At 45.6% G+C, this 24,909-nt stretch overlaps 1 protein-coding gene across 1 annotated transcript in view; it reads right to left on the bottom strand.

The window, feature by feature from the left end:
- The window catches only part of LOC138369095 (putative uncharacterized protein ENSP00000383309), a 49,420-nt gene extending 24,596 nt beyond the window's left edge, over window positions 1–24,824 (bottom strand). The window contains exons 1-2 of the mRNA XM_069332029.1: window positions 24,701–24,824; window positions 8,480–8,803 (exon numbers count right to left, since the gene is read on the bottom strand). Coding sequence (XP_069188130.1) covers window positions 8,480–8,803; window positions 24,701–24,824 — 448 coding nt within the window. The remainder of the gene's footprint in view (window positions 1–8,479; window positions 8,804–24,700) is intronic.
- Between the last annotated feature and the right edge of the window lie 85 nt (window positions 24,825–24,909).

Below are 24,909 nucleotides of genomic sequence, written 5' to 3'. Positions count from 1 at the left end.
TTAGGTAGGTAAGATAGTCGAAAAAGCATTAGTTCAAGAAAACTTGGCTTATTAGGCAAATCGGGCCTAGCATAGTAGACTGAGAAGTGCGTTCTGGCTACTAGGTACGACATATATATATATATATATATATATATATATATATATATATATATATATATATATATACACACATACATACATACACATACATTTGTTTCTTTTACTCTGACAGGGTAAGATAGCTGATAGTGAAACTAGCGTGCAATTAAGCACTTAACAGCTGATTGATTGACAGTTGAGAGGCGGGCCGAAAGAGCAGAGCTCAACCCCTGCAAGCACAACTAGGTGAATACACACACACACACACACACACACACACACACACACACACACACACACACACACACACACACGCACACGCACACACACACACACACACCCTTCCATAGATGCAATAAAAGTTAAAATTACAAAATAAAATATTTTATTTCATCTCCGTTGACCGGGCCAAGGAAATATACCGTTCAACAATTTCCAACACGTAAAGCGTACGCAAATATCTGTTTAAAATATAATAACTTTACATGAAAATATATTAAGATACTGGCGGTTTCGTTAAAATATTATTCCACTATTTCAATACTCATTTTGTGTATCGTTTAATTGGAGTTTTATTATTATTAATTTTAGCGCGAGAGGTTCAAAAGAGAAGTTGTTCTGTTTTGTTTTGAGAGACAATAGAATATATTGCATCAGAGTACTGTATGTATTGTTATACTTATGACAGCTGTATATGTACGTGCTCATATAGTGTGGACACGCTATATACAACAACGGTGTTGGGGTATATGCTGCACCAGCCTGGAGCCCCCGACCAGTACTGGAGTATGCTGCACCAGCCTGGAGCCCCCGACCAGTGCTGGAGTATGCTGCACCAGCCTGGAGTTCCCCGACCAGTGCTGGAGTATGCTGCACCAGCCTGGAGTTCCCCGACCAGTGCTGGAGTATGCTGCAACAGCCTCGAGTTCCCCGACCAGTGCTGGAGTATGCTGCACCAGCCTGGAGCTCTTCGACCAGTGCTGGAGTATGCTGCGCCAGCCTGGAGCCCCTGACCAGTGCTGGAGTATGCTGCACCAGCCTGGAGCCCCCGACCAGTGCTGAAGTATGCTGCACCAGCCTGAAGTTCCCCGACCAGTGCTGGAGTATGCTGCACCAGCCTGGAGCCCCCGACCAGTGCTGGAGTATGCTGCACCAGCCTGGAGCCCCCGACCAGTGCTGGAGTATGCTGCACCAGCCTGGAGCCCCTGACCAGTGCTGGAGTATGCTGCACCAGTCTGGAGCCCCCGACCAGTGCTGGAGTATGCTGCACCAGCCTGGAGCCCCCGACCAGTGCTGGAGTATGCTGCACCAGCCTGGAGCCCCCGACCAGTGCTGGAGTATGCTGCGCCAGCCTGGAGCCCCTGACCAGTGCTGGAGTATGCTGCACCAGCCTGGAGCCCCTGACCAGTGCTGGAGTATGCTGCACCAGCCTGGAGTTCCCCGACCAGTACTGGAGTATGCTGCACCAGCCTGGAGCCCCTGACCAGTGCTGGAGTATGCTGCACCAGCCTGGAGTTCCCCGACCAATACTGGAGTATGCTGCACCAGCCTGGAGCCCCTGACCAGTGCTGGAGTATGCTGCACCAGCCTGGCGCCCCCGACCAGTGCTGGAGTATGCTGCACCAGCCTGGAGCCCCCGACCAGTGCTGGAGTATGCTGCACCAGCCTGGAGTTCCCCGACCAGTGCTGGAGTATGCTGCACCAGCCTGGAGCCCCCGACCAGTGCTGGAGTATGCTGCACCAGCCTGGAGCCCCCGACCAGTGCTGGAGTATGCTGCACCAGCCTGGAGCCCCCGACCAGTGCTGGAGTATGCTGCACCAGCCTGGAGCCCATACCTCAAGACGCAGCAGACGAAGATAGACAAAGTACAAAAGTTCTTATCAAGACAGCACCCAAAAACCAAAACGAGCGTTGAAGAATGACTGAATGCACACAATTTTAATGAGACTGAAACAAATGAAGCGGACATGATCTAGAACGACAAACTACAGTGTCGAATAAATAGGTGTTGACAGAATTTTTTGTTTGAGCAGTAGGATGGCGAGAGGACACGACTGGGAACTAGACAGGCAGGTGAGCCCCGTGGCAGTAAGTGGAACCAACTAAGTGTAAGTGGAAGATGTTAGGGTTAACTTGCATGGAGGTGGGGACAAGACAATGCCTTAATACCACTAAAACAAACAGCGCGACATCAAAAATTAACATTCAAGACTGACAGAGAACTTTACACCTCTGCCACGCCTCTAGATTCTCCTTCCAATCAAAGCTACCCGCTACCTAATCAATAACTATTTCCTCCTCTCTCTCTCTCATATCCTTCCCTGCCATGCCTCCTTTCTTCCTCCTTGTCTGGTACCATCCTTCAGCTTCTCCTCCATCAATTTCTCCGTCCGTCAGGGATGGGGGATAGGAATTATGCCTGTCCTTCATCCTCTTACGCCTGAACCCATCCAGGGCCCCATCCTTCAGACTGGGTGATGGGGAAATGAAAATTAGAGCTGTTGAACAACCGACCTGGTTCACAGGCAACCTTCCCCACAAGGTGTTGACTATTGATCAAGAGACGTAATTCATATTGTACAGTCTGATTTCGTGTCCAAAACACCAGTGTGAACTAAGCGAAGACAAGTTTTGCTTCTTAAACTGTTTTAAGCCAGGTAAATGTGTAACGCAGAAGACCAGGAAACATGTCTGTGACCTCAGAGAGGTACAGACACACGTAGAAAAGTGAGGTGAAGACAGTCTGACTTCTCACTAGCAGAAAGAGTTCTGCAAGACTGGTGAGTTGCCTCAGCTTGATGCAAACAAAGCTCCAACTCAGCTGCGTTCCAACCTAGCTCTCATTGCCACCCCAGCTCAGCTCAACCCCCAGGTCAGCCCAACCTCAACGCTGCCAAACCTCCACCCCTCTCTGCTCAGCCCCACCCCAGAGCGCCGGTCCCCCCAATCCTCCGACAAATTGGCACAGTCTCCCGACACTTCCTGCTGCCCGTTAACACAAAGAACAATTTTACTCCTCGGTAACGTCAAGGTGTTTGCCCGCGCGGGTAAAGCTTCCTGCGAGACGAGGAAGACGGAAATGTTTTCAAGCGTGTGATTAAATATGATTGACGAGAAGGTAATATTTATTTAACTAATTGTAGCACCAACTTTACTCTCCACTTTTGGTTACTTGTTCCGGTTCTTCGTGCCTGTTCGAGTGAACATTTCGGTTCTCTGGGACTGTTCAAGTGAACAGATTGGTATTTCGTGACTCCGCGTGAACGTTCCTGTACGCCGTGTCACTCCGTGAGAATATGAAACAATTTCGCGTTCTAGTTTCTCCAAAATTACAAATCTTCCGCCCCCCTCTAAATATATATATATATATATATATATATATATATATATATATATATATATATATATATATATATATTTATATCACCAAGAACTCTTCTCCTGTGAAGGATTCGTACCTTAGAAAGCGAGGTGCATCACACACCTTGGCATAACCAGTACACTAACCACTACACCATGGCAGATCGTTAAAAGGATTGAAAGTCGGGAGTTATTTCTACAACATATTAACCCCCAACGATACTAGCTAATGGTAAGAGATCAGATGTTCATTCTCATCAACTCAGTCACATTCACTAGAGAAAACGCGAGCCTCATATATACGACACACTTGCATAAACGCACAAGTTATATGTACTAAATGGAAAATTGACAGTAACATTATTTTTTTATAAATTAAGGAATAATAGTAATTGGCGACTGAAACTGTGTGGTCGCCACCTGAGTTAAGTTTTGCCATAACAGCATGGAAAATCAACTCTAAGAATAATCATTCTGATCAAACAACAACTTCATCCAATCATGTACACTTCTCTAAAGATCTTATTTCTGCACTATGCAAGTGCAATCCGTGGAAAGATAATTGATAGGACCCCAAGGTTGTTTAGTTAGAACACAGCAACACCTGGGAGTGGTAATCCAGGGCCAGGCCACACCCAGACCCAAAGACCCTCAAACCAAGTACTGGTCTTTGCGGTACACCGCTTGTCACTCTCCTCCATCCCAATCTAGCCTCTCACTGTGACACTCTGCCTCCAGTCACCCAGATACTCTCTCTCTCACCCACTTTAGGGCTCTTTCCATTGCTCATTCAGGCTCTCCCTCACTCCACCAATTTCTCTCTCATTCGCTCGCCCCTCTCATGCCCTGCAGCACATCCTTCACGCTGCTGCTCAAGTTTTGTAAGACAAAAATCAGATCCAAGAGAATTAAGAAAATGTAGGCAAGGTGTTGCCTGCTTCTTATGCCGAGTGTTTTCTTTTTTGGCGCGTCTGTTTGTACTACTAAGACATCCTGTCTTGGGGAGGAACTGGAGGAAGGAAGGAAGGAAGGAAGGAAGGAAGGAAGGAAGGAAGGAAGGAAGGAAGGAAGGAAGGAAGGAAGGAAGGAAGGAAGGAAGGAAGAGAGACCGGGAGGGAGAGAAGGAGGGAAAACGAGATATGGAAGAAAGAAACCAGCAGAGAGGGCAAGAAAATATGAAGGGAATCACGAAGGAAAAACAAAGAAACACGGGAAGGCAAAGTAGCGAAAGAAGTTGCTTAAGGAAGAAATAAAAAAAAAATCCTCCGAAGATGAGATGAAAAGGTGGGATTTTAACCTTTCCTATAAGACAAGAATAAGAGGTTATAACGAGAGGCGGAAAACGAATAAAGGGAACAGGAGGAGCCCAGAGAGCAAACAAGAGGGAACGAATGAGTGAGGAAAAGACGGAGGAAGGAAAAAGAGAGACAATGGAGTATTCATCACGGTAATAATCCAAGTCAGGGTGAAATACATAGAACTGGGCAATGAGCTGGGATATGAGGACAAAAAGCTGGGATATGAGGACAAGAAGCTGGGATATGAGGACAAGAAGCTGGGATATGAGGACAAGAAGCTGGGATATGAGGACAAGAAGCTGGGATATGAGGACAAGAAGCTGGGATATGAGGACAAGGAGTTGGGATATGAGGACAAAGAGTTGGGATATGAGGACAAGAAGCTGGGATATGAGGACAAGAAGCTGGGATATGAGGACAAGAAGTTGGGATATGAGGACAAGAGGCTGGGATATGAGGACAAGAAGCTGGGATATGAGGACAAGGAGTTGGGATATGAGGACAAGGAGTTGGGATATGAGGACAAGAAGCTGGGATATGAGGACAAGGAGTTGGGATATGAGGACAAGAAGCTGGGATATGAGGACAAGAAGCTGGGATATGAGGAAAAGAAGCTGGGATATGAGGACAAGAAGCTGGGATATGAGGACAAGGAGCTGGGATATGGGGACAAGAAGCTGGGATATGAGGACAAGAAGCTGGGATATGGGGACAAGAAGCTGGGATATGAGGACAAGAAGCTGGGATATGAGGGGAAGAAGCTGGGATATGAGGACAAGAAGCTGGGATATGAGGACAAGGAGTTGGGATATGAGGACAAGAAGCTGGGATATGAGGACAAGAAGCTGGGATATGAGGAAAAGAAGCTGGGATATGAGGACAAGGAGCTGGGATATGAGGACAAGGAGCTGGGATATGGGGACAAGAAGCTGGGATATGAGGACAAGAAGCTGGGATATAGGGACAAGGAGCTGGGATATGAGGACAAGAAGCTGGGAGATGAGGACAAGAAGCTGGGATATGAGGGGAAGAAGCTGGGATATGAGGACAAGAAGCTGGGATATGAGGACAAGGAGCTGGGTTATGAGGACAAGAAGCTGGGATATGAGGACAAGAAGCTGGGATATGAGGACAAGAAGCTGGGATATGAGGACAAGAAGCTGGGATATGAGGGCAAGAAGCTAGGATATGAGGGCAAGAAGCTGGGATATGAGGACAAGAAGCTGGGATATGAGGACAAGAAGCTGGGATATGAGGACAAGAAGCTGGGATATGAGGACAAGGAGCTGGGATATGAGGACAAGGAGCTGGGATATGGGGACAAGAAGCTGGGATATGAGGACAAGAAGCTGGGATATGGGGACAAGGAGCTGGGATATGAGGACAAGAAGCTGGGATCTCGGAACGTGACAGCCTCCACGTAATACCACTCCACAGAAGTGATCGTGCATCAATAAAACTCAATAGCTTAACTTCGTTGGTTAGGCAGGATTTGCAACTGTGTGTGTGTGTGCGTGTGTGTGTGTGTGTGTGTGTGTGTGTGTGTGTGTGTGTGTGTGTGTGTGTGTGTGTGTGTGTGTGTGTGCGCGAGCGCGCTTTTTAATATAATTGCTGTAATACACAAAGGACCACATTTTATTTATCAATTTGCAAGAGAGGTTTCATTCGTGACCCGTTTTCTAAACGCCTCACATGGCGCAACGAAACTTGACCCATATTCAATATATTATGATCTAGACCCAAAATATCATAATGCGTATCTCCAAAGCTGTATTCTCCCCCGAGTGTATATAATCTCGCCTTACACGCCCCGACCTACTTTCCTATATTCGAACTTCAAGGAAAGAATATGTAGCGTAGTCAATCAACGCCTTATTGCGTTGATATTGGGTAAGTTGATATATCTTGGAGCGAGATGGTGAGGCAGTAGGTTAATAAAGGCTTTATTACGGCGGAATTACGGCCTTAACTCGAGGAGGAGGAGATCTTTAGGTAAACTGTAGCTCGTCGCAAACTAGATTTTCCCTCAGGTAGAAGATGGTGTGAGACGGAGAACGCGTGTTCGAGGGGCGTTGAGCGGGTACAAGTTCAAGTACGTTTATTGAGACAATAAAATACATCTCAGAGGGATAGAGTAAGTTAGGCTATTTCTGTCCTCCTCTACTGCAAGGCCCTCAAGGGGCGCACAAATCCAGTGAGTACAAATCCAAAAATCACAATACAAGAATCCCATTTAACATTGTAGGTTAATATAGTAAACACAGCATATAAGTGTTACACTCTTGGAGCAAAATACTTGTAGCTCCTAAGTATACTGTCTGTCATACCATTATCACACATCCAAACAATTTGATGTGGTACACTACTTATTTCTATAGTTATCAATAAGTTGACACTCTAATACATAATATTCTAAGGTGTGGGCGTGTGGCATACTACATAATTTACACTCCTTATCTTTTTCATTGGTATCAACACCGTATTGCCAGATATATTTGTATCCTAATCTTAATCTTATGTAAATTGAAACCTTCCAAGTAGACTTTCCTCTTCCATAAGTAAAGGACGAGTTTGTATTTATTATTGCATAATTCTTAAGTGTGTTATTACTGTCCACCATTGTCATTTTCTTAACTTTTTCTTCATCCTCTTGGATCATCTTGATTCTTGTCTTTATTTGTGTCAAAGTTGTCTGACGTACAACATCGACAAGAGTTTTTTTCCGAGGTTCTCTTCGCTGTCTCATCAATTGCCTCATTCAACAGTATTCCCACATGTGAAGGGATCCACATGAATCTTACTTTATACCCATTTTTGTCTAATTTCTTAACATTCTCTCTACACTCGATCACAATATTCTGGTATACTGGTCGTCTCCTATTTAAAGACTCCAACGTTCCTCAACTGTCTGTAAAGAAACAGATATTTTTACAACATTTGACTACGTCCTGTAATTCAAGATTTGCTTGTACAGTCTAAAGTGCAACGACCTCTGCGAACGGTCTGTTAGAACACACATTTAGAGACAAGTTCTTGCAACAACTTGGAATGATTTCTCCCAACAGCCTCTTCAAACTACCTCTTTAAACGGCCTTTTGTAATTACCTCTGTGTACGATCCGTTGGAATTATACCCCTATGTACAGCCCGTTGGAACTACCTCTGTGTACGATCCTTTGGAGCGGCCTCTGCGATCGAACTCTAGGAACAAAGTATTGGAACGCCCTCTTGGATCGATCTCCAAGTACGAGTTCTTAGACTCACTTCTGGGAACGACCTCTTTCTTTAGTCTTCTGGCATTATCCAGCGAGTTCTGAGTACAGTGGACACTACATGGCCCGTCCCGGTGTCATATCGCGCCTAATACTCCACCAGTGTGGGGAAACTGTTGTACCAACGAAGCTGGGTACCTTGCCAAGCCTCGTTGGGACCCCATCTGGCCTGTCGTTATTGGCACTCTGGCTGGATTGTCCTCACTGGGACTTTATCTGTATTTTCGTTACTGGGGACTCTGTCTGGGCTTACATTGTTTACCTACGTGTTCTATTGCTAATAAACGACTAAACAATTCATCTTGTTTTATTTATGTTTATGTTACTTTGAAGCTTTGACGTTTGTGAATAGACAAGCAAAATTTAAGTACAAAGCCTGACCAAAGATTATGGGGGGGGGGGCTTCTTTAACTGTTTGGCAGCCCACGGCCTCTTGACCTGACTGTTGGCAGCCCACGTCCCCCTGACCTGACTGTTGGCAGCCCACGGCCTCCTGACCTGACTGTTGGCAGCCCACGGCCTCCTGACCTGACTGTTGGCAGCCCACGTCCCCCTGACCTGACTGTTGGCAGCCCACGTCCCCCTGACCTGACTGTTGGTAGCCCACGGCCTCCTGACCTGACTGTTGGCAGCCCACGTCCCCCTGACCTGACTGTTGGCAGCCCACGGCCTCCTGACCTGACTGTTGGCAGCCCACGGCCTCCTGACCTGACTGTTGGCAGCCCACGGCCTCCTGACCTGACTGTTGGCAGCCCACGTCCCCCTGACCTGACTGTTGGCAGCTCAACTGTGCTTTTCATGACACCAATAAAGCTAACGACTATTTCCTCATGCGACACTGCTGAGCCTCGCCAATATTTCTTTCGTATCACCACTTCCTTAAAGGCAGAATCTATTTCCAAATTACAGTAAATCGTAAAATTTTCGAAGAACTACCCGAAGAGTGCAGTTGATGAGGGAACTGAGACCTTGATAGTGTGAATTAAACAGGAACGCTCCCGAAGACACAACACTTGACGGTACCTACTACTGAAGAGAGAGAGAGAGAGAGAGAGAGAGAGAGAGAGAGAGAGAGAGAGAGAGAGAGAGAGAGAGAGAGAGAGAGAGAGAGAGAGAGAGAGAGAGAGAGAGAGAGAGAGAGAGAGAGAGAGAGAGAGAGAGAGAGAGAGAGAGAGACAGAGAGAGAGAGAGAGAGAGAGAGAGAGAGAGAGAGAGAGAGAGAGAGAGAGAGAGAGAGAGAGCACCTGTTAACCCAGGTCGTAGCAGGCGAATAGAAGCACATTTGGTTCAGCAAATATTAACCAGAGAGAAAGAGACGAGGAAAAATTAAGTACTCAGGCACCATTTATCAAAGTAATAGGTATTTACCTAATGTTACCTGAGGGGAGGAGCACCGACTCTAGTGGCCTCGATGGGTACAGGAAGCCGGCGGCTTCTCAAAGGTCTCCCCCCCCCCATTATTCTTGAGTATCAGTTTTTGCGGCTGAATTTTGACCTGTAGTAAAGGTCATGGTAATATGGTAGCATAGTATGGTCATTCCCAGAAGAACTGGTCGGGGACCGGGCCGCGGGGACATTGAACCCCGAAATCTTCGCCAGGTAATCATGGTATCAGTATGGCACATAGACAAATGCACTAGTGATATAAATAACCAACAGACATTCTGGCAATAGCAGATGCAGAATGGATCTAGAAAATAAGAAAACGCCTCTACGGAGTTCAAGTACGTTTATTGAGACAATAAAATACATCTCAAAGGGCTGGAGTAGCTTAGACTGTGTCTATCCTCCTCGCACTATGAAGGAACACATAAGGAAGAGACAAGAAATATTTTAAATATTTAAAGACCAACTTGCAGGATTCCGCCCCACTAATGAAACAACCTATAGAAGTAGAGTTCAGAGCAATACACATCAGGAAAATAACATTATTGGTTGAGCTATAGATGTCCCAGCCGCCCCGAGGACCATGCTAAGAAGCACTGGTAAAAACTGAGGCTGATAGTAATTAAAAGCTTGGAGGAGGTGCCAAGCAGGCGAGAAGGCGAAGCGAGGGAGAAGGGGGAACATGTTGACAAAATATATGGACCCTGGACGCCTCAGAAGGCATCCACTGACAATGTATCTCAGTGTTCATCAGAGATTGATGGGGCGAAAATACATATATTCATTCACAGAAATCTGAACGACGAAATATCTGTCAAGACAAGATATGTTAGACGCAGGCAGAGGGGAGAGGGAGAGTATAATGGTACATAAGAAACAGTTGATGATAAATATATCAGCCAGAGGAACTGCAGGCAGGACAGATGCAAATCAAATTTCAGAATACCTAGAGACGAGGAACTCAAAGACGTTTGATTCGCTATCCCTCCATATCTGTCCAGTCCTATTCCACCCCAACCCAACCCATCCCAATCAACATGCTCCCCCTCCACTACCTTTACATTTTCCTTTCGTGAGCCATTCCAGCCAACTTCACCTTTTCAAGCCCCTGTTATTCCCTAACAACCCTAGTTCACCTTTTCTCCCCTCCTCCCCTCCCAACTACTACTCACACTCAACCCTTCCCCCTCCCCTACTCTCCATTGTCCCACTCGCATTCACCTCACATCTTTAAATACATTGACAATGGGGACAAACCCAAAATGTTTAGCACAGAGAGAAGTGAGAGGAGGAAGCCTGTGTGGAAACTAGAAACCGAGACAGTCCACAGGAGTGTAAGGAAACACTTCCCCAGTGTAGAGAGAAAGCGACATGACACAACAGGGATGTATGTGAGGCTCACTCTTCCCAGAGGTACAATAATAGGTTTGGTAAAACAAAAACGGAAGTGTTAGGATCCATTGCAATTAACGACCAGCGCCCGATTAGCGGAGCCCAGGACGTGAAGAACACAGGAGAAGGAGCTCGAGTCCAACAAACATACATTAGCATATACCGTCATGAATATAATTAATCTCGTTGTCGACATGTGGCGTTGTGAAGTTGCACGACAACCCCCGTAGAGAAGACGCAGAGTCGTGTCAAGTCTTGAGTAAGAGCAGCAAAAACTCTCGCCTCGATGACAAGCTTATGGTAAAGACTGGAGTCACCTTGAGCGTTCCCAAAGCTTCTTGTTCACGGCTTTTTGGGTTTGTTGGGGGGGGAAGGGAGAGAGAGAGAGGGAGGGAGAAGGGGGGGGGGTGGACACGAGAGTGGGAGGGAGGAAGTGGGATGCGGGTGGCAAAAGATAATAGGATGAGAGGATCGAGAAGCAAAAGATCCTTAAGTCAGACCCCAAGACCAGCAGCCAACTTCTTCAGAGCTCCGAGGTTGGTGGGTAAGGAAGCAACTTATGAAAACTTGCACTTGGTGATGACCTGGCCGCCGGGGTCGCCACACAAGAACGCCTCCAGCAGGAGAGGTGTTCAGGCAAGAGGAACCAAACTCTCACAGAAGCTGAGAAGAAAAGAGAGTGATAAAACACAGTAACATGTCTAGTCAGGCACTTGAGGAGGAGGAAAACATCCAGACTGACAGATGGCCAGTTCAACCTCATTACAAAAAAAATTTAAGTTCAATAATTATAAATTTCAAATTAACTTAAAGGACGAAAAAAAATAATTTACAGAAAATTTGCGCCATATTACAGAGAAATTTAAATTAAGTTGTCTGAATATTAAATATGTCTGAAATAAGAAACTAGTAAAGATGAGAAATAAGTATTACGAGAAGGGACAGGTGACAGGTAAGTTCGACCGTAAGATATTGATACCGGTCATCACTCTTCCATTCTCACCTCACGCTACTCCACCACTATTCCACTCCTCAACCCTCACAATTCTTCTACACCCCGCCACCACCACAACCACCTCCACCCTCCCCCTTCCACACCCCGCCACCACCACAACCACCTCCACCCTCCCCCTTCTACACCCCGCCACCACCACAACCACCTCCACCCTCCCCCTTCCACACCCCGCCATATACGAAGGAGAAATCGCAAAGCCAGTATGACTATATAGAACTTGAAAGGTATACGAGGACAAGGAGCTGGGATATGAGCACAAGGAACTGGGATATAAAGACAAGGAGCTGGGATATGAGGACAAGGAGCTGGGATATGAGCACCAGGAGCTGGGATATGAGGACAAGGAGCTGGGATATGAGAACCAGGAGCTGGGATATGAGGACAAGGAGCTGGGATATGAGCACAAGGAGCTGGGATATAAGGACAAGGAGCTGGGATATGAGGACAAGGAGCTGCGATATAAGGACAAGGAGCTGGGATATAAAGGCTGAGTGAATAAAAGGAAGATAAAGACGATCCGGCGAACAGACTGTTGGGCTCACCCTCAGGAGGACTAACAGATGAGTTCACGCACAGATGTACTCACAGACTCATAGACTCGGGCTGGTGGACTTGCAGACGGAGTTACCTTGTTACCTTGGAGTTGTTCCGGGGCTTAGCGTCCCCGCGGCCCGGTCGTCGACCAGGCCTCCTCGTTGCTGGACTGGTCAACCAGGCTGTTTGACTCGGCTGCTCGCAGCCTGACGTATGAATCACAGCCTGGTTGATCAGGTATCCTTTGGAGGTGTTTGTCAAGTTCTCTCTTGAACATTGTGAGGGGTCGGCCAGTTATGCCCCTTATGTGTAGTGGAAGCGTGTTGAACAGTCTCGGGCCTCTGATGTTGATAGAGATAACAGATAACGGATAACACATAACGGATAACACAACCTGAAAACCCACCACGACATAAAAATCTAAATTAACGATGAAAGCTGACAGCTGGACTAGATAGCAACGACAAACGCGCCACAACGAGGCGAAGTGTTTGAGAACGGAAAAAAGGAAAGTCTGAGACGCCATCATGAAGCTGTCTCGATAAATATGAAGAAGTGAAAAAGAGAAAAAAGCAGTTCCTAAGATTGAGTGGGGAGATGGTGGAGAGAGAGAGAGAGAGAGAGAGAGAGAGAGAGAGAGAGAGAGAGAGAGAGAGAGAGAGAGAGAGAGAGAGAGAGAGAGAGAGAGAGGAAAAAACAGTCGTTGAGGGCTGAGAGAAACAGCCCCTGGGAGCTGGAAGACCACAGAATTGCCCTGAGACGAGCTAGTCTCTGACCCCCTGCATGCTAATTAGAATCTGTCTTTTGTTTTCCACCACATTTTCTCTTATTTCCTCTCCTTTTGCGTCTTCCTCTATTTCCCTCATGCTGGAGATGAGGGCGATGCTTCCACTCTACATATATCTTTTTCATTACTTTATTATTAGACATCTCCTTAATGAAAAACCTTGATGAAGACCTTTCCACTCGACTAGTTAATCAAATTATACGACCTCGCTCGCTGGCGACTCAGGCCACACTGGCTACGTCATGGTCATTAATCTCTGACCGCCAGGAGAGCTGCCAGACCACATCCTCTTACTGGCATAATCGCTAAAGATGATTCTTCCTGGAAAGGAGGGAATTATCAAGTTCAAGTACGTTCATTGAGACAACAAAAATACATCTCAAAGGGATAGAGTAGCTTAGGATTCTACACTCAGGGTTGGTTATATTCTCACTCTGATAACGAATACAATTGGATGTATGCTGTACTCAGGCATAATATACTAGGAAGGTTATACCCGGCGTTGTCAGGATCTGTCTCTCATTTATCTATCCATTCAACTATTTATCCTATCCATGTATCCATCTATTTTTCTATCCATCTATCCATCCATCTATATTTGTATGCATCCATCTATATATCTTTAATTATCGAACATTATACACATTCTTATATTACTCAGGTCTCGCAGTACAGTTGGCTTCGTTTTCGACTCGCAATCGAAGATCCCGGGTTCGATTCCCGGGGGGAGGGGTAACAGAAATTGTAGGTAACATTTCCTTTCACCTGATATCTTTCTTCTTCCCTAGCAGTAAATAGGGACCAAAAAGTTAGACAGCTGTTGAGAGGTTGCATCCTGGGAAAGGTCAGTTATCTTGCGAATTAACTTTTTATTTTACTAATATCATCCCCCAAAGTTCATCAACTTCTTTCGTGAAAGAATGTAGCAACCTTTCTTCTGTCAATATAATCTCTTTTTCTTCCTTAATCCTCTTAATGGCTTGAGATATTGAGTCCTAATACTTCCCCTAATCTGGGGAAGCCAACCATCTCTGAGGAATCCATCATCTTTTCATTAACATCTATAAGAGAATGTGTCTCTTGGTCTGCCCCAGGCTGGATGGGAGGGGGCAGATGTCTAGGGTACGGGACGGTCATTGGCCGGGCAGGGTAGGCCTAAGTTAAATATTTTTCGAAATATCAGGGTGTAACCATACTCCTGCGATCTACATGAAGTAGATCTCCGTGGCAGTCTCCGTGGTGTAGTGGTAAGACACTCGCCTGGCGTTCCGCGAGCGCTATGTCATGGGTTCGTATCCTGGCCGGGGAGGATTTACTGGGCGCAATTCCTTAACTGTAGCCTCTGTTTAACGCAACAGTAAAATGTGTACTTGGATGAAAAAACGATTCTTCGCGGCAGGGGATCGTATTCCAGGGACTTGCCCGAAACGCTACGCGTACTAGTGGCTCTACAAGAATGTAACAACTCTTGTATATATCACAAAAAAAAAAAAAAAAAAAAAGTATGAAATTGAAACATGATGAAATCAGGCGATTGTTGTCCGTAGAGTGTTGAAGCTGGTGGGATGCTTGAAGGAAAGTTATTAGACCTTTCAGACCAGTTGGCATGAGGTACCTGGAGCTTTGCAATTACTTTATTCACTCTCGTATTTTTGAATATATCCTCACAGTATACCCAAAATTTGCCAGTGCAGGCTATTAAACACATGGCTCTGTATGACTAACCATCCTTCGAGATGGGGACTTGTATTACCACTGCTGCCTTATTCAATCTTGTGTTGATGATATCCTCAAAATGCATCCGGAGTCTGCCAGTGCAAACTGCTTATCACATGCCTCTGTATGACTAACCATCCTGTGTGATGGGGATTTTTTAGCATCACCTAGTTAGCTTTTTTGACACACTGTACTCCACTTCATATAGTCTAGGGTAGCTGCACTAATGCAGATGTACCTCATGTATTAATAAAAAAAATGAAGGAATGAGACTCTTAGAGGAATGAGACCCATAGAGGACTCAAGCGCATGGAGGAATTAGACACATGTAGGACTCAGGCACATGGAGAAATGAGACACATGTAGGACTCAAGCACATAGAGGAATGAGACACATGTAGAACTCAGGCACATAGAGGAATGAGACACATGTAGGATTCAGGAACATGGAGGAATGAGACACATGTAGGACTCAAGCACATAGAGGAATGAGACACATGTAGAACTCAGGCACATGGAGAAATGAGACACATGTAGGACTCAAGCACATAGAGGAATGAGACACATGTAGAACTCAGGCACATAGAGGAATGAGACACATGTAGGATTCAGGCACATGGAGGACTGAGACACATGGAGGACTGAGACACATGGAGGACTGAGACACATGGAGGACTGAGACACGTGGAGGACTGAGACACATGGAGGATTGAGACACATGGAGGACTGAGACACGTGGAGGATTGAGACACATGGAGGACTGAGACACGTGGAGGACTGAGACACATGGAGGACTGAGACACGTGGAGGAATGCGTTGCTGGAAGTCTTGCTTGGAAGCGTCTCTAACTACGTGTTGTTTTCTCAAAATATCGTCAGAGGAGGTTCTGGGAGCTCCTTAGATGCACACGGTTGCTGGGAGCTTAGTGTCCGGATGACTGAGTGGCTAGGACCCCGTGTCCGGATGACCGAGTGGCTAGGACTCCGTGTCCGGATGACCGAGTGACTAGGACCCCGTGTCCGGATAACCGAGTGACTAGGACCCCGTGTCCGGATAACCGAGTGACTAGGACTCCGTAGTTCTCAAGCTCAGTGCCTCCGAATCGCTATTAGTCAACATTTCCGCAACATAATTTTACCCTCTATGTTCCGGTTTCTAATATTAATTATCTCAATAACTAACACACTTGAAGACTATTTAACAATAAACATATCAATCGTGTATACATAAGTCAAACGCTGGCAGGCTATCGTGACAGACGGGTGAATGAACAACGGTAGTGAACGGCCCGTTTTGCCAAACGGGTGAATGAACAGCGTAAAACAGACTATGCTGCCAGGTCACTATGTACACAAAATCATAATTGACTCTCAAAATCAGTAAGTCAATCCAGGAAGATTAATGACGAATAAGAAGTCAATTACGATGATGATTGCGATGAATACAGCGACTACAATGATGTTCATGATGAGCATTATTCACCTCACTATATTGTTTGTGGCAATAACCAGAATGATGAAAATATGTACATTGTAACATAAATAATCCAGGAAGTCTCTTAAAGAAAACGACGTTTGATCCCCGATGATCCAAGAGGCCACAACCTAGCTCCTTGTCTTCGTAACCACAATGTAATTGTCTTCGTATCCGTTCTTCTCTTCATTTATCCTAGTTCCTTGTCCTCACTTCCTAGATCCATGTTATCTTAACCTAACTGCTTCTTCTCATATTCCAGCTACTTTGTCCTCAAATCCCAGGACTTTGCCCCTCATATCCCAGCCCGACCTCATATCCCAGCCCGACCTCATATCCCAGCTCCTAGTCTGCATACCCAGCACAGTGCTGTGTGGTTATACTAACAGCATTTTTCCCCCTGATATTCTTTCTTTAGAAGATTTCTTTAGTTTTATTTCTATCCATTTTCATCCTAGCAGGAGCAGATGCACAAGTCTCCCTTCCCAATCATCACCGAGCTCCTTGTCGAACACTCAAAAGGACTCTCAGCAACAGAGTTCAGCTGGGATGGTGAAGGTTCAGGAACGGTAGAGAGGGGAGCCAGACGATGGAAGAGTGAAGGAGAGGGTTACCCAGCAGGTTGTAGAAGAGAGGTCGTGGGTGTGGGCGCATGTTTGGTGTGGCGAGGAGTCGGGAGATGGCTGGTGCGGGGGAAGTAAGCAAACACTATAGCCTTTGCTGCTGACATTGGGTGAAAAGGAGTGGAAAGTTCTGTTTTCCTTTTTATATGTTTCTCTCTCTCTCTCTCTCTCTCTCTCTCTCTCTCTCTCTCTCTCTCTCTCTCTCTCTCTCTCTCTCTCTCTCTCTCTCTCTCTCTCTCTCTCTCTCTCTGTCACAGCTACATTTAATTAACGATTGAGTAGTACTCTACATAAAATGTTGTGTCATGATATTTATATAAATGAAACCTTTCTATTTTCTCCCTCCACGTGAGTGGTGTGTGTTGGGGGGGGGTGGAGGAGCAGACGCAGTGTGGGAGGAAGTAGTGTAGTGTGACTGTAGTGAAGTATGAGAGGGTTTAGTGGTGTGGGCGTGTATGGCGGTGTTAGCGTGGAGTGTGAATACACTCTAGCATCACTGCGGTGCTGGAGTTCCATGATGTTCCAGGGACATTTCTCTGGAACCCTCAGCAGGCGGCCTGGGTGACCATAAACATGGGCGCGTGACGTTGCCGGGAGCTGCCTCTGGACGCGGAATAACTTAGACTGGAGTAAAAAAGGAACGGAACAGGCTTGGGCATGCGTGCTACAGTGTGGGGATGGGCGGCGGGAGCTTTGTGACAGAGGAAACTTATGTGGGCCTGAGAAGCTTTATGATAGGGAAATGCGGCTCATGTGGGCGTTGGAAGCATGGAGCACAGGTGGAAGCTGTAATCGCGAGTGAGCAAGAGATGTGTGTGCGGAGATGATCTTCAGGAGAGAAGAGCGGAAACCAAGTGGAACGAGTTTGTGAATACGGTCCTGGAAGCCACCTTCCAACACGACACACTAATGGAACCAGGAAAAGTACAATGCACCAGAGATTATTGCACCAAGGGGGAAGGGGGGTTTACACCAAGAGCTATACTCCATTTCTTGATGTGTATACACAGAGTTTACCTTTGTTCTGAACTGTGTTCAAACTAAAAAAGGTAAACTGGCTGGTCAGAAATCTATTGTGATTGTGGCAACCTTCATAACCCTCCAGAGGTTAAATGGCCTTGATCACAACACCAACAATAGCCTTGAGGCAGACCTCTAAAGCTTGATCTTGCACCCCCAATTGGCACCGATTGGTAAACACGCACACACACACACATACACACAGAGTAGTTAATAAATGGAATGCACTAGGAAGTGATGTGGTGGAGGCTGACTCCATACACAGTTTCAAATGTAGATATGATAGAGCCCAGTAGGCTCAGGAATCTGTACACCAGTTGATTGACAGTTGAGAGGCGGGACCAAAGAGCCAAAGCTCAACCCCCGCAAGCACAATTAGGTGAGTACAATTAGGTGAGTACACACACACACACACACACACACACACACACACACACACACACACACACACACACACACACACACACACACACACACACACACAGTGCTCTAAATTGACATTTTAGAGAAGGAACCTCTCGATCAAGCACTCGTGTTGTCCTCTTCACTCTGTCTTAACATTAGGTCTAGTAACCAACGAATTTGTAAATGTGAAGGTTGTTAGAGTAAGCGTTAATGTGTAACTGTGGATATGTGTGTGGGTGTGTGTATTTACCTAGTTGTGCTTGCGGGGGTTGAGCTTTGCTCTTTCGGTCCGCCTCTCAACTGTAAATCAACTGTTACTAACTACTATTTTTTTTTTTTTTTTCCACACACACACACACACACACACACACACACACACACACACACACACACACACACACACACACACACACACAATAAGCAGCTCCGTAACATCTGTCTAACTCCCAGGTACCTATTTACTGTGTGTGGGTGTGTGTACTCACCTAATTGTGCTTTCGGGGTTGAGCTCTGGCTCTTTAGTCCCGCCTCTCAACCGTCAATCAACAGGTGAACAGGTTCTTGGGCCTATTGGGCTCTATCATATCTACACTTGAAACTGTGTATGGAGTCAGCCTCCACCACATCACTTCCTAATGCATTCCATTTGTCAACCACTCTGACACTAAAAAAGTTCTTTCTAATATCTCTGTGGCTCATTTGGGCACTCAGTTTCCACTTGTGTCCCCTAGTGCGTACGCCCCTTGTGTTAAATAGACTGTCTTTATCTCCCCTATCAATTCCCTTGAAAATCTTGAATGTGGTGATCATGTCCCCCCTAACTCTTCTGTCTTCCAGTGAAGTGAGGTTTAATTCCCGTAGTCTCTCCTCGTAGCTCATACCTCTCAGTTCGGGTACTAGTCTGGTGGCAAACCTTTGAACCTTTTCCAGTTTAGTCATATCCTTGACTAGATATGAACTCCATGCTGGGGCTGCATACTCCAGGATTGGCCTAACATATGTGGTATAGAAAGTTCTGAATGATTCCTTACACAAGTTTCTGAATGCCGTTCTTATGTTGGCCAGCCTGGTATATGCCGCTGATGTGTGTGTGTGTGTGTGTGTGTGTGTGTGTGTGTGTGTGTGTGTGTGTGTGTGTGTGTGTGTGTGTATTCACCTAGTTCCTAGTTCTGCTTGCGGGGGTTGAGCTTTGCTCTTTCGGCCCGTCTCTCAACTGTCAATCAACTGTTACTAACTACTAACTATTTTTTTTCCACACACACACACACGCACACACACACACACACACACACACACACACACACACACACACACACACACACACACACACACACACACACACACACACACACACATACGCACACCCCAGGAGGCAGCTCCGTAACAGCTGTCTAACTCCCAGGTACCTATTTACTGCTAGGTAACAGGGGCATTCAGGGTGAAAGAAACTTTGCCCATTTGTTTCTGCCTGGTCCGGGAATCGATCCCGGGTCACAGAATTACGAGTCCTGCGCGCTGTCCACTCAGCTACCAGACACCCAACATGTGTGTAAATGTATGTGTGTGTGTGTGTGTGTGTGTGTATGTGTATGTGTATGTGTATGTGTATGTGTGTGTGTGTGTGTGTGTGTGTGTGTGTGTGTGTGTGTGTGTGTGTGTGTGTGTGTGTATGTGTATGTGTATGTGTATGTGTGTGTGTGTGTGTGTATGTGTATGTGTATGTGTATGTGTGTGTGTGTGTGTGTGTGTGTGTGTGTGTGTGTGTGTGTGTGTGTGTGTGTGTGTGTGTACTCACCTAGTTGTGCTAGCCTTTTACATTTCCCTACCTCTTACCCCAATCTTTTATCTTTGACTCTTTGGTCCCGCCTCTCAACTGTCAATCAACTGCTGTACAGATTTCTGGAGCCTATTTGGCTCAATCAAATCTACATATGAAATTGTGAATAGAGTCTGCCTCCACCAAATGCATTCTGGAATGCATGTTTTCAATTTAAGAATGGAATGAATGCATTCTATTCGTAAACTGCGCTGACACTGAAAAAATTCTTTCTAATGTCTCTGCGGCTCATTTGGGTACTAGGTTTCCACCTGTTTCCCACTTGTTCATGTTCCACCCATGCTAAGTAGTTTATATTTGTAAACCCTGCCAATTCCCAGAGAATTTTGTAGGTGGTTATCATGTCTCCCTTTACCCTTATGTTTTCCAGGGACGTGAGGTTTAGCTCCCGCAGCTCCAGCGGAAATGTCAACACTGGAGAAATGCCCGACAGACCACTGGAACATTATCTAACACAGTGCACAGTTACAAACCCATTAAGATTTCAACTTAGATTCAACAGAGCAGAAGAAGTTGTTAAACACATGGGGCAAAATCTTACTGAAGCGACCATACGAGTCATAAATACTCATACTCCGCCCAAGTAAAACAGAAACAAGCAACACTTAGTGGGCCAGCCAGAGGCTTAGGGCCCGCGCTGGAATATCCCTGCAAAAAATAAAAAAAAAGCTCCCGTAGCCTTTCCTCTTAGATCATACCTCTCAGTTCTGAAACTAGTCTGATGGCATACCTATGAATCATCTCTAACTTTGTTTTGTGTTTAACTAGGTATGGACTCCAGGCTGGAGCTGCATACTCCAGGATTGGTCTGACATAAGTGGTATACAGGGTCCTGAACGATTCCTAATACAAGTTTTAAAAGGCAGTTCTTATGTTGGCCCATCTAGCATATGTCGCTGATGATATCCTTTTGATGTGTGCCTCTGGGGACAGGTTCGGTGTAATGTCAACCCCCAGATCTTTCTCTCTATTTGACTTGCAGGATTTCACCTCCCAGATGGTACCTTGTGTTCAGCCTCCTGCTCCCTTCGCCTAATTTCATTACTTTACACTTTTCCGAGTTAAACTTTAGCCATTTTCTAGACCTAGAGATGTTTGCCGTCCTGGGAGATGGGGAGGAAGATAGGGGAGGAGGGGACGGTGGCCTTTCTATTCTGTTCAATATGTTTGGTAAGACTGCGATGTGCGTCTACCCTGTAAGGTAGATTGTCTGGCTGAAGAGTTATTCCTAGCCTTCAACATAGCTATCACACACATCGTGTTAGCAAGACGGACAGCCCGCCTGTATCGTGTCAGCAAGGCGGACAGCCAACCTGCTATCGTAAGTCATGTTACATTCCCCATTTATGCTCTTCTTCCTTCACTTGTAACTCTCCAATTATACTAAAAAGAAAAACAGCTTATGAACTTAAAGCCCAATACCAAACTAAATAACAGACCGAATCCCATCACCCCCCCACCCCCTGCCCGACACCCTTCCCCCCAGCTCACCACTCCTCCCCCTGCGTCTCCCCCCCCCCCCACCTAAAAAGGAGGGAGGGGGGACCCCAGAACAAAACGCTCGCGAAACGCCAGGCTAGCGTCTTAACCACTGCACCACGGGGACTGCATGCATCTTAGCATGCTATAGCGCCTGTGTTCCCAACCTTGGGCCTGTCATAGCTAGTTCCAAAATAATACTGCCACACTACTACCCACTTAAACAAAATTCTAGTAAAACTTTTATTTTCTGGTTTACAAAAGTTCCAGGCTGGCATGTCTGACTTGACTTTCAAGAAGCTTTATGGGAAGTCGTTTCAGAAACGACTTTGGAAGTTCTTTGGAAGACTAGAGCAAGAGACAAAATCGGGGTCACGTGCCCGACATTGTGCCTCTGGCATCACCAAGCTCTGTGGACACACACTCCAAGGATTAAGAATACGTAGTTTTTTCTCAAGCTTAGTCATTCATTATGCACCTCATACCCATCCCGTGGGCGGTGGTGAAAAGGGTTACAGAGGCACATAATCGGTTCAGGATCTAATCCCCCCATAGTTCATTTAGCTAAGCTTGTAACAATCTTGTGAGGGAAGTTACACAATTTTTTCACACACACACACACACACACACACACACACACACACACACACACACACACACACACACTGTGTGTCTACTACCCTGACACTACAGTGTCAGAGTAGTAGACAAATGGAATGCATTAGGATGTGATGTGGAGGAGGCTGACTCCACACACAGTTTTAAGTGTAGATATGATAGAGCCCAGTAGGCTCAGGAACCTGTACATTAGTTGATTAACCGTTGAGAGGCGAGACGAAAGAACCAGAGCTCAACCCCCGCAAGTACACACAGGAGTGGTCGAGCTATGCAAAGTGAAGGTATTCGACACACACACAAACACACAGTTTACTGCAGCTTAGGTCAGCTAGAAGTTAACAGATTTGTCTTAAAGAGCTTACGGCTGCAGTAGAGCAGGATCGTGGTAGCAAGTAGCCTCAAGGCTTCCCAAGACTGCAAGAAAAATGTTGACTTCAGTTGAGGAACGAGAGCACTGGAAGGATAACCCTGGTTAACCTAACAGAACACGAGACACACGCGCGCGGCGCTGAATAACTTAAGGGGTTTAAAACTCCTGGTTCCTGGCTTAAATCCTTATATAGCAACTATTTAGGATGTAGTCCGGACATTTTATTTTATTTTGACCACGAGTGGAAAGATTGAGAAATTTTCCATATGTAGTGAACTTTTATGCTCTAAAAGTATGTTTAGACCGAAGTTAATCATCACATTAAGTCTGCAGTATTCGACGAACATTCAGTAAACAACAAGGATGAGATTACGTATTGGTAGGCTCTCCTGCCAGCAGACTTAATTGGTGTTGATGTACCAACGAGTCAACGTCGTTGAGGTAGATCTGATGTGAATGTATCGTTACCAGAACATGGTTCATACCTGGAACTGCTCGGTCTCGACATCCAGCAAAAGAGCATCTGGGCAGCCTCAGAGAACAACTCAATTGACGTCAGATTTGTGAACCTCTAACCGGAGATCAGAGGTTCTGAACCGCGGAATCAAAGTGGTCTTAGACTCATAACTGGACTACGCGTGCGTTTTCTTTTAAGTTACTTAATCCAATTTTATTGTTAATGTAAAAACTTGTTTAAATAAGTTGTATTTTTAAATTTATGTATAAAAGGCAACAAAATTCCATATACTTGTTTTTAATTTCGTAATAAACTAATTAAATTTAATTGCTATCGGAGCTCGGGTAGGATGCCTCGCCTGCTCCGGGGGCCGGGCTAGGAAGTTGTAATTTTGCTAATTGACGACTAATTGCTGGAAAGGGAACATCTGGATGTCTTCAAGATCAGCGCATTAGTTTTTCCCATTAACTGCGGTTATTATATTATGTATTCAAAGGGCTCCAGCTCCCCTTCCCTCCCACCCTAAATCATCAAATTAAAAGGATCAGATTATCTGCAGATCTCTGGTGATTCTCTCCAGTGGTGATTAGGGATCAGGAGGGGGGGGGACGCTGATGCTGCGACATGCGTAATTTACGCGATTACTTTTAATGAATAGAGCAGACAATTACTTACGATCACCTGCCGTATTGTGCCATTTCATTCATAGTGATCAGGTTTGTCTCCTCCATCACACATGTTAGAACTTTCCTCAAAGAAAGTGTTCTAATAACCAACTTTGGTGGCTCTTGCGGAGAGCGAACGTTGCCCCCCCCCCCCCCCCCCGGCCCCCCACAAAAAAAAACTGATTGGTTTAACAAATCTGACAAAAATAAAACTAAATCAGCCCATTCAGCAGCTCATTTGCACCTCTAACCCTTTCCATCACCGACCACGGTATGGTTATGAAATGCATGATGAATGACTAAATCAATCAACAGCGCGGAACCAGAAATTAGCAAGCGAAGTTTTATTTTTGTGCATAATGTCAGATCGAGTAATTACACAACACTAGTTCACCAATGGCAAGCACCAGAGTATATATATTTCTCCTCATGCCAAAAGCCCAAACTAATTTTCTACCAATTTGGGTTACCAGAAATTCAGTCTTTTTTTAATAGTTGGTTAAAATTACTTGTCAGGAAAACTTTGTTCGCCAGTAACTAGGGCTGGCGGTGGTTTATAAACTACTCCATCATCGTCGCCGCCGCTTCCACAAGATGTTCACTATAAACAAAGTGCATCAAAGTTTTAAGAGGCAGCAAAAACACATTAAAATGTTTCCAGTTACGATCCCTAAAGCAAGCGAGCACTAATTCGCGAGTTTACCAAAGAATCATTTTGTAATGTTTGTCGTACACAAGGCCAAACATTTACTGGCTATTGACAAATGCATTCTAACTGGGAAAAAAAACAGCATTTCGCAAGCGTATTTTCCACTATTTACAATTTTCTCATTTTAACTATTGAAAACATGTTGCAGACGACCCTCGAGGATACGGCCCTTTCCACTGATAATACATTATGTTTAACACAAACTTTTGCTGCAACTATTAGCCGTTAAATGGTCAAGTTTGCCCACGGCGTCGGTGGCCATCTGGCGTGGAGCAGCAGCGTCTCTACACTGGACCAGCCGCACGACCTGTGTCAAGATGACTGGCATCTCGTGCTCGGTCCTACACGCTTAGTACCACAATGTGTATCTAAAGACCAAAGCTAGACATTGAGCTATATACATAAGTAAAGCA

The sequence above is a fragment of the Procambarus clarkii genome, chromosome 27 (assembly GCF_040958095.1).
Source record: "Procambarus clarkii isolate CNS0578487 chromosome 27, FALCON_Pclarkii_2.0, whole genome shotgun sequence".
NCBI lineage: Eukaryota > Metazoa > Arthropoda > Malacostraca > Decapoda > Cambaridae > Procambarus > Procambarus clarkii.
Note: the sequence above shows the minus strand (reverse complement) of the source record. Positions and strands in the feature narration are given on the sequence as shown.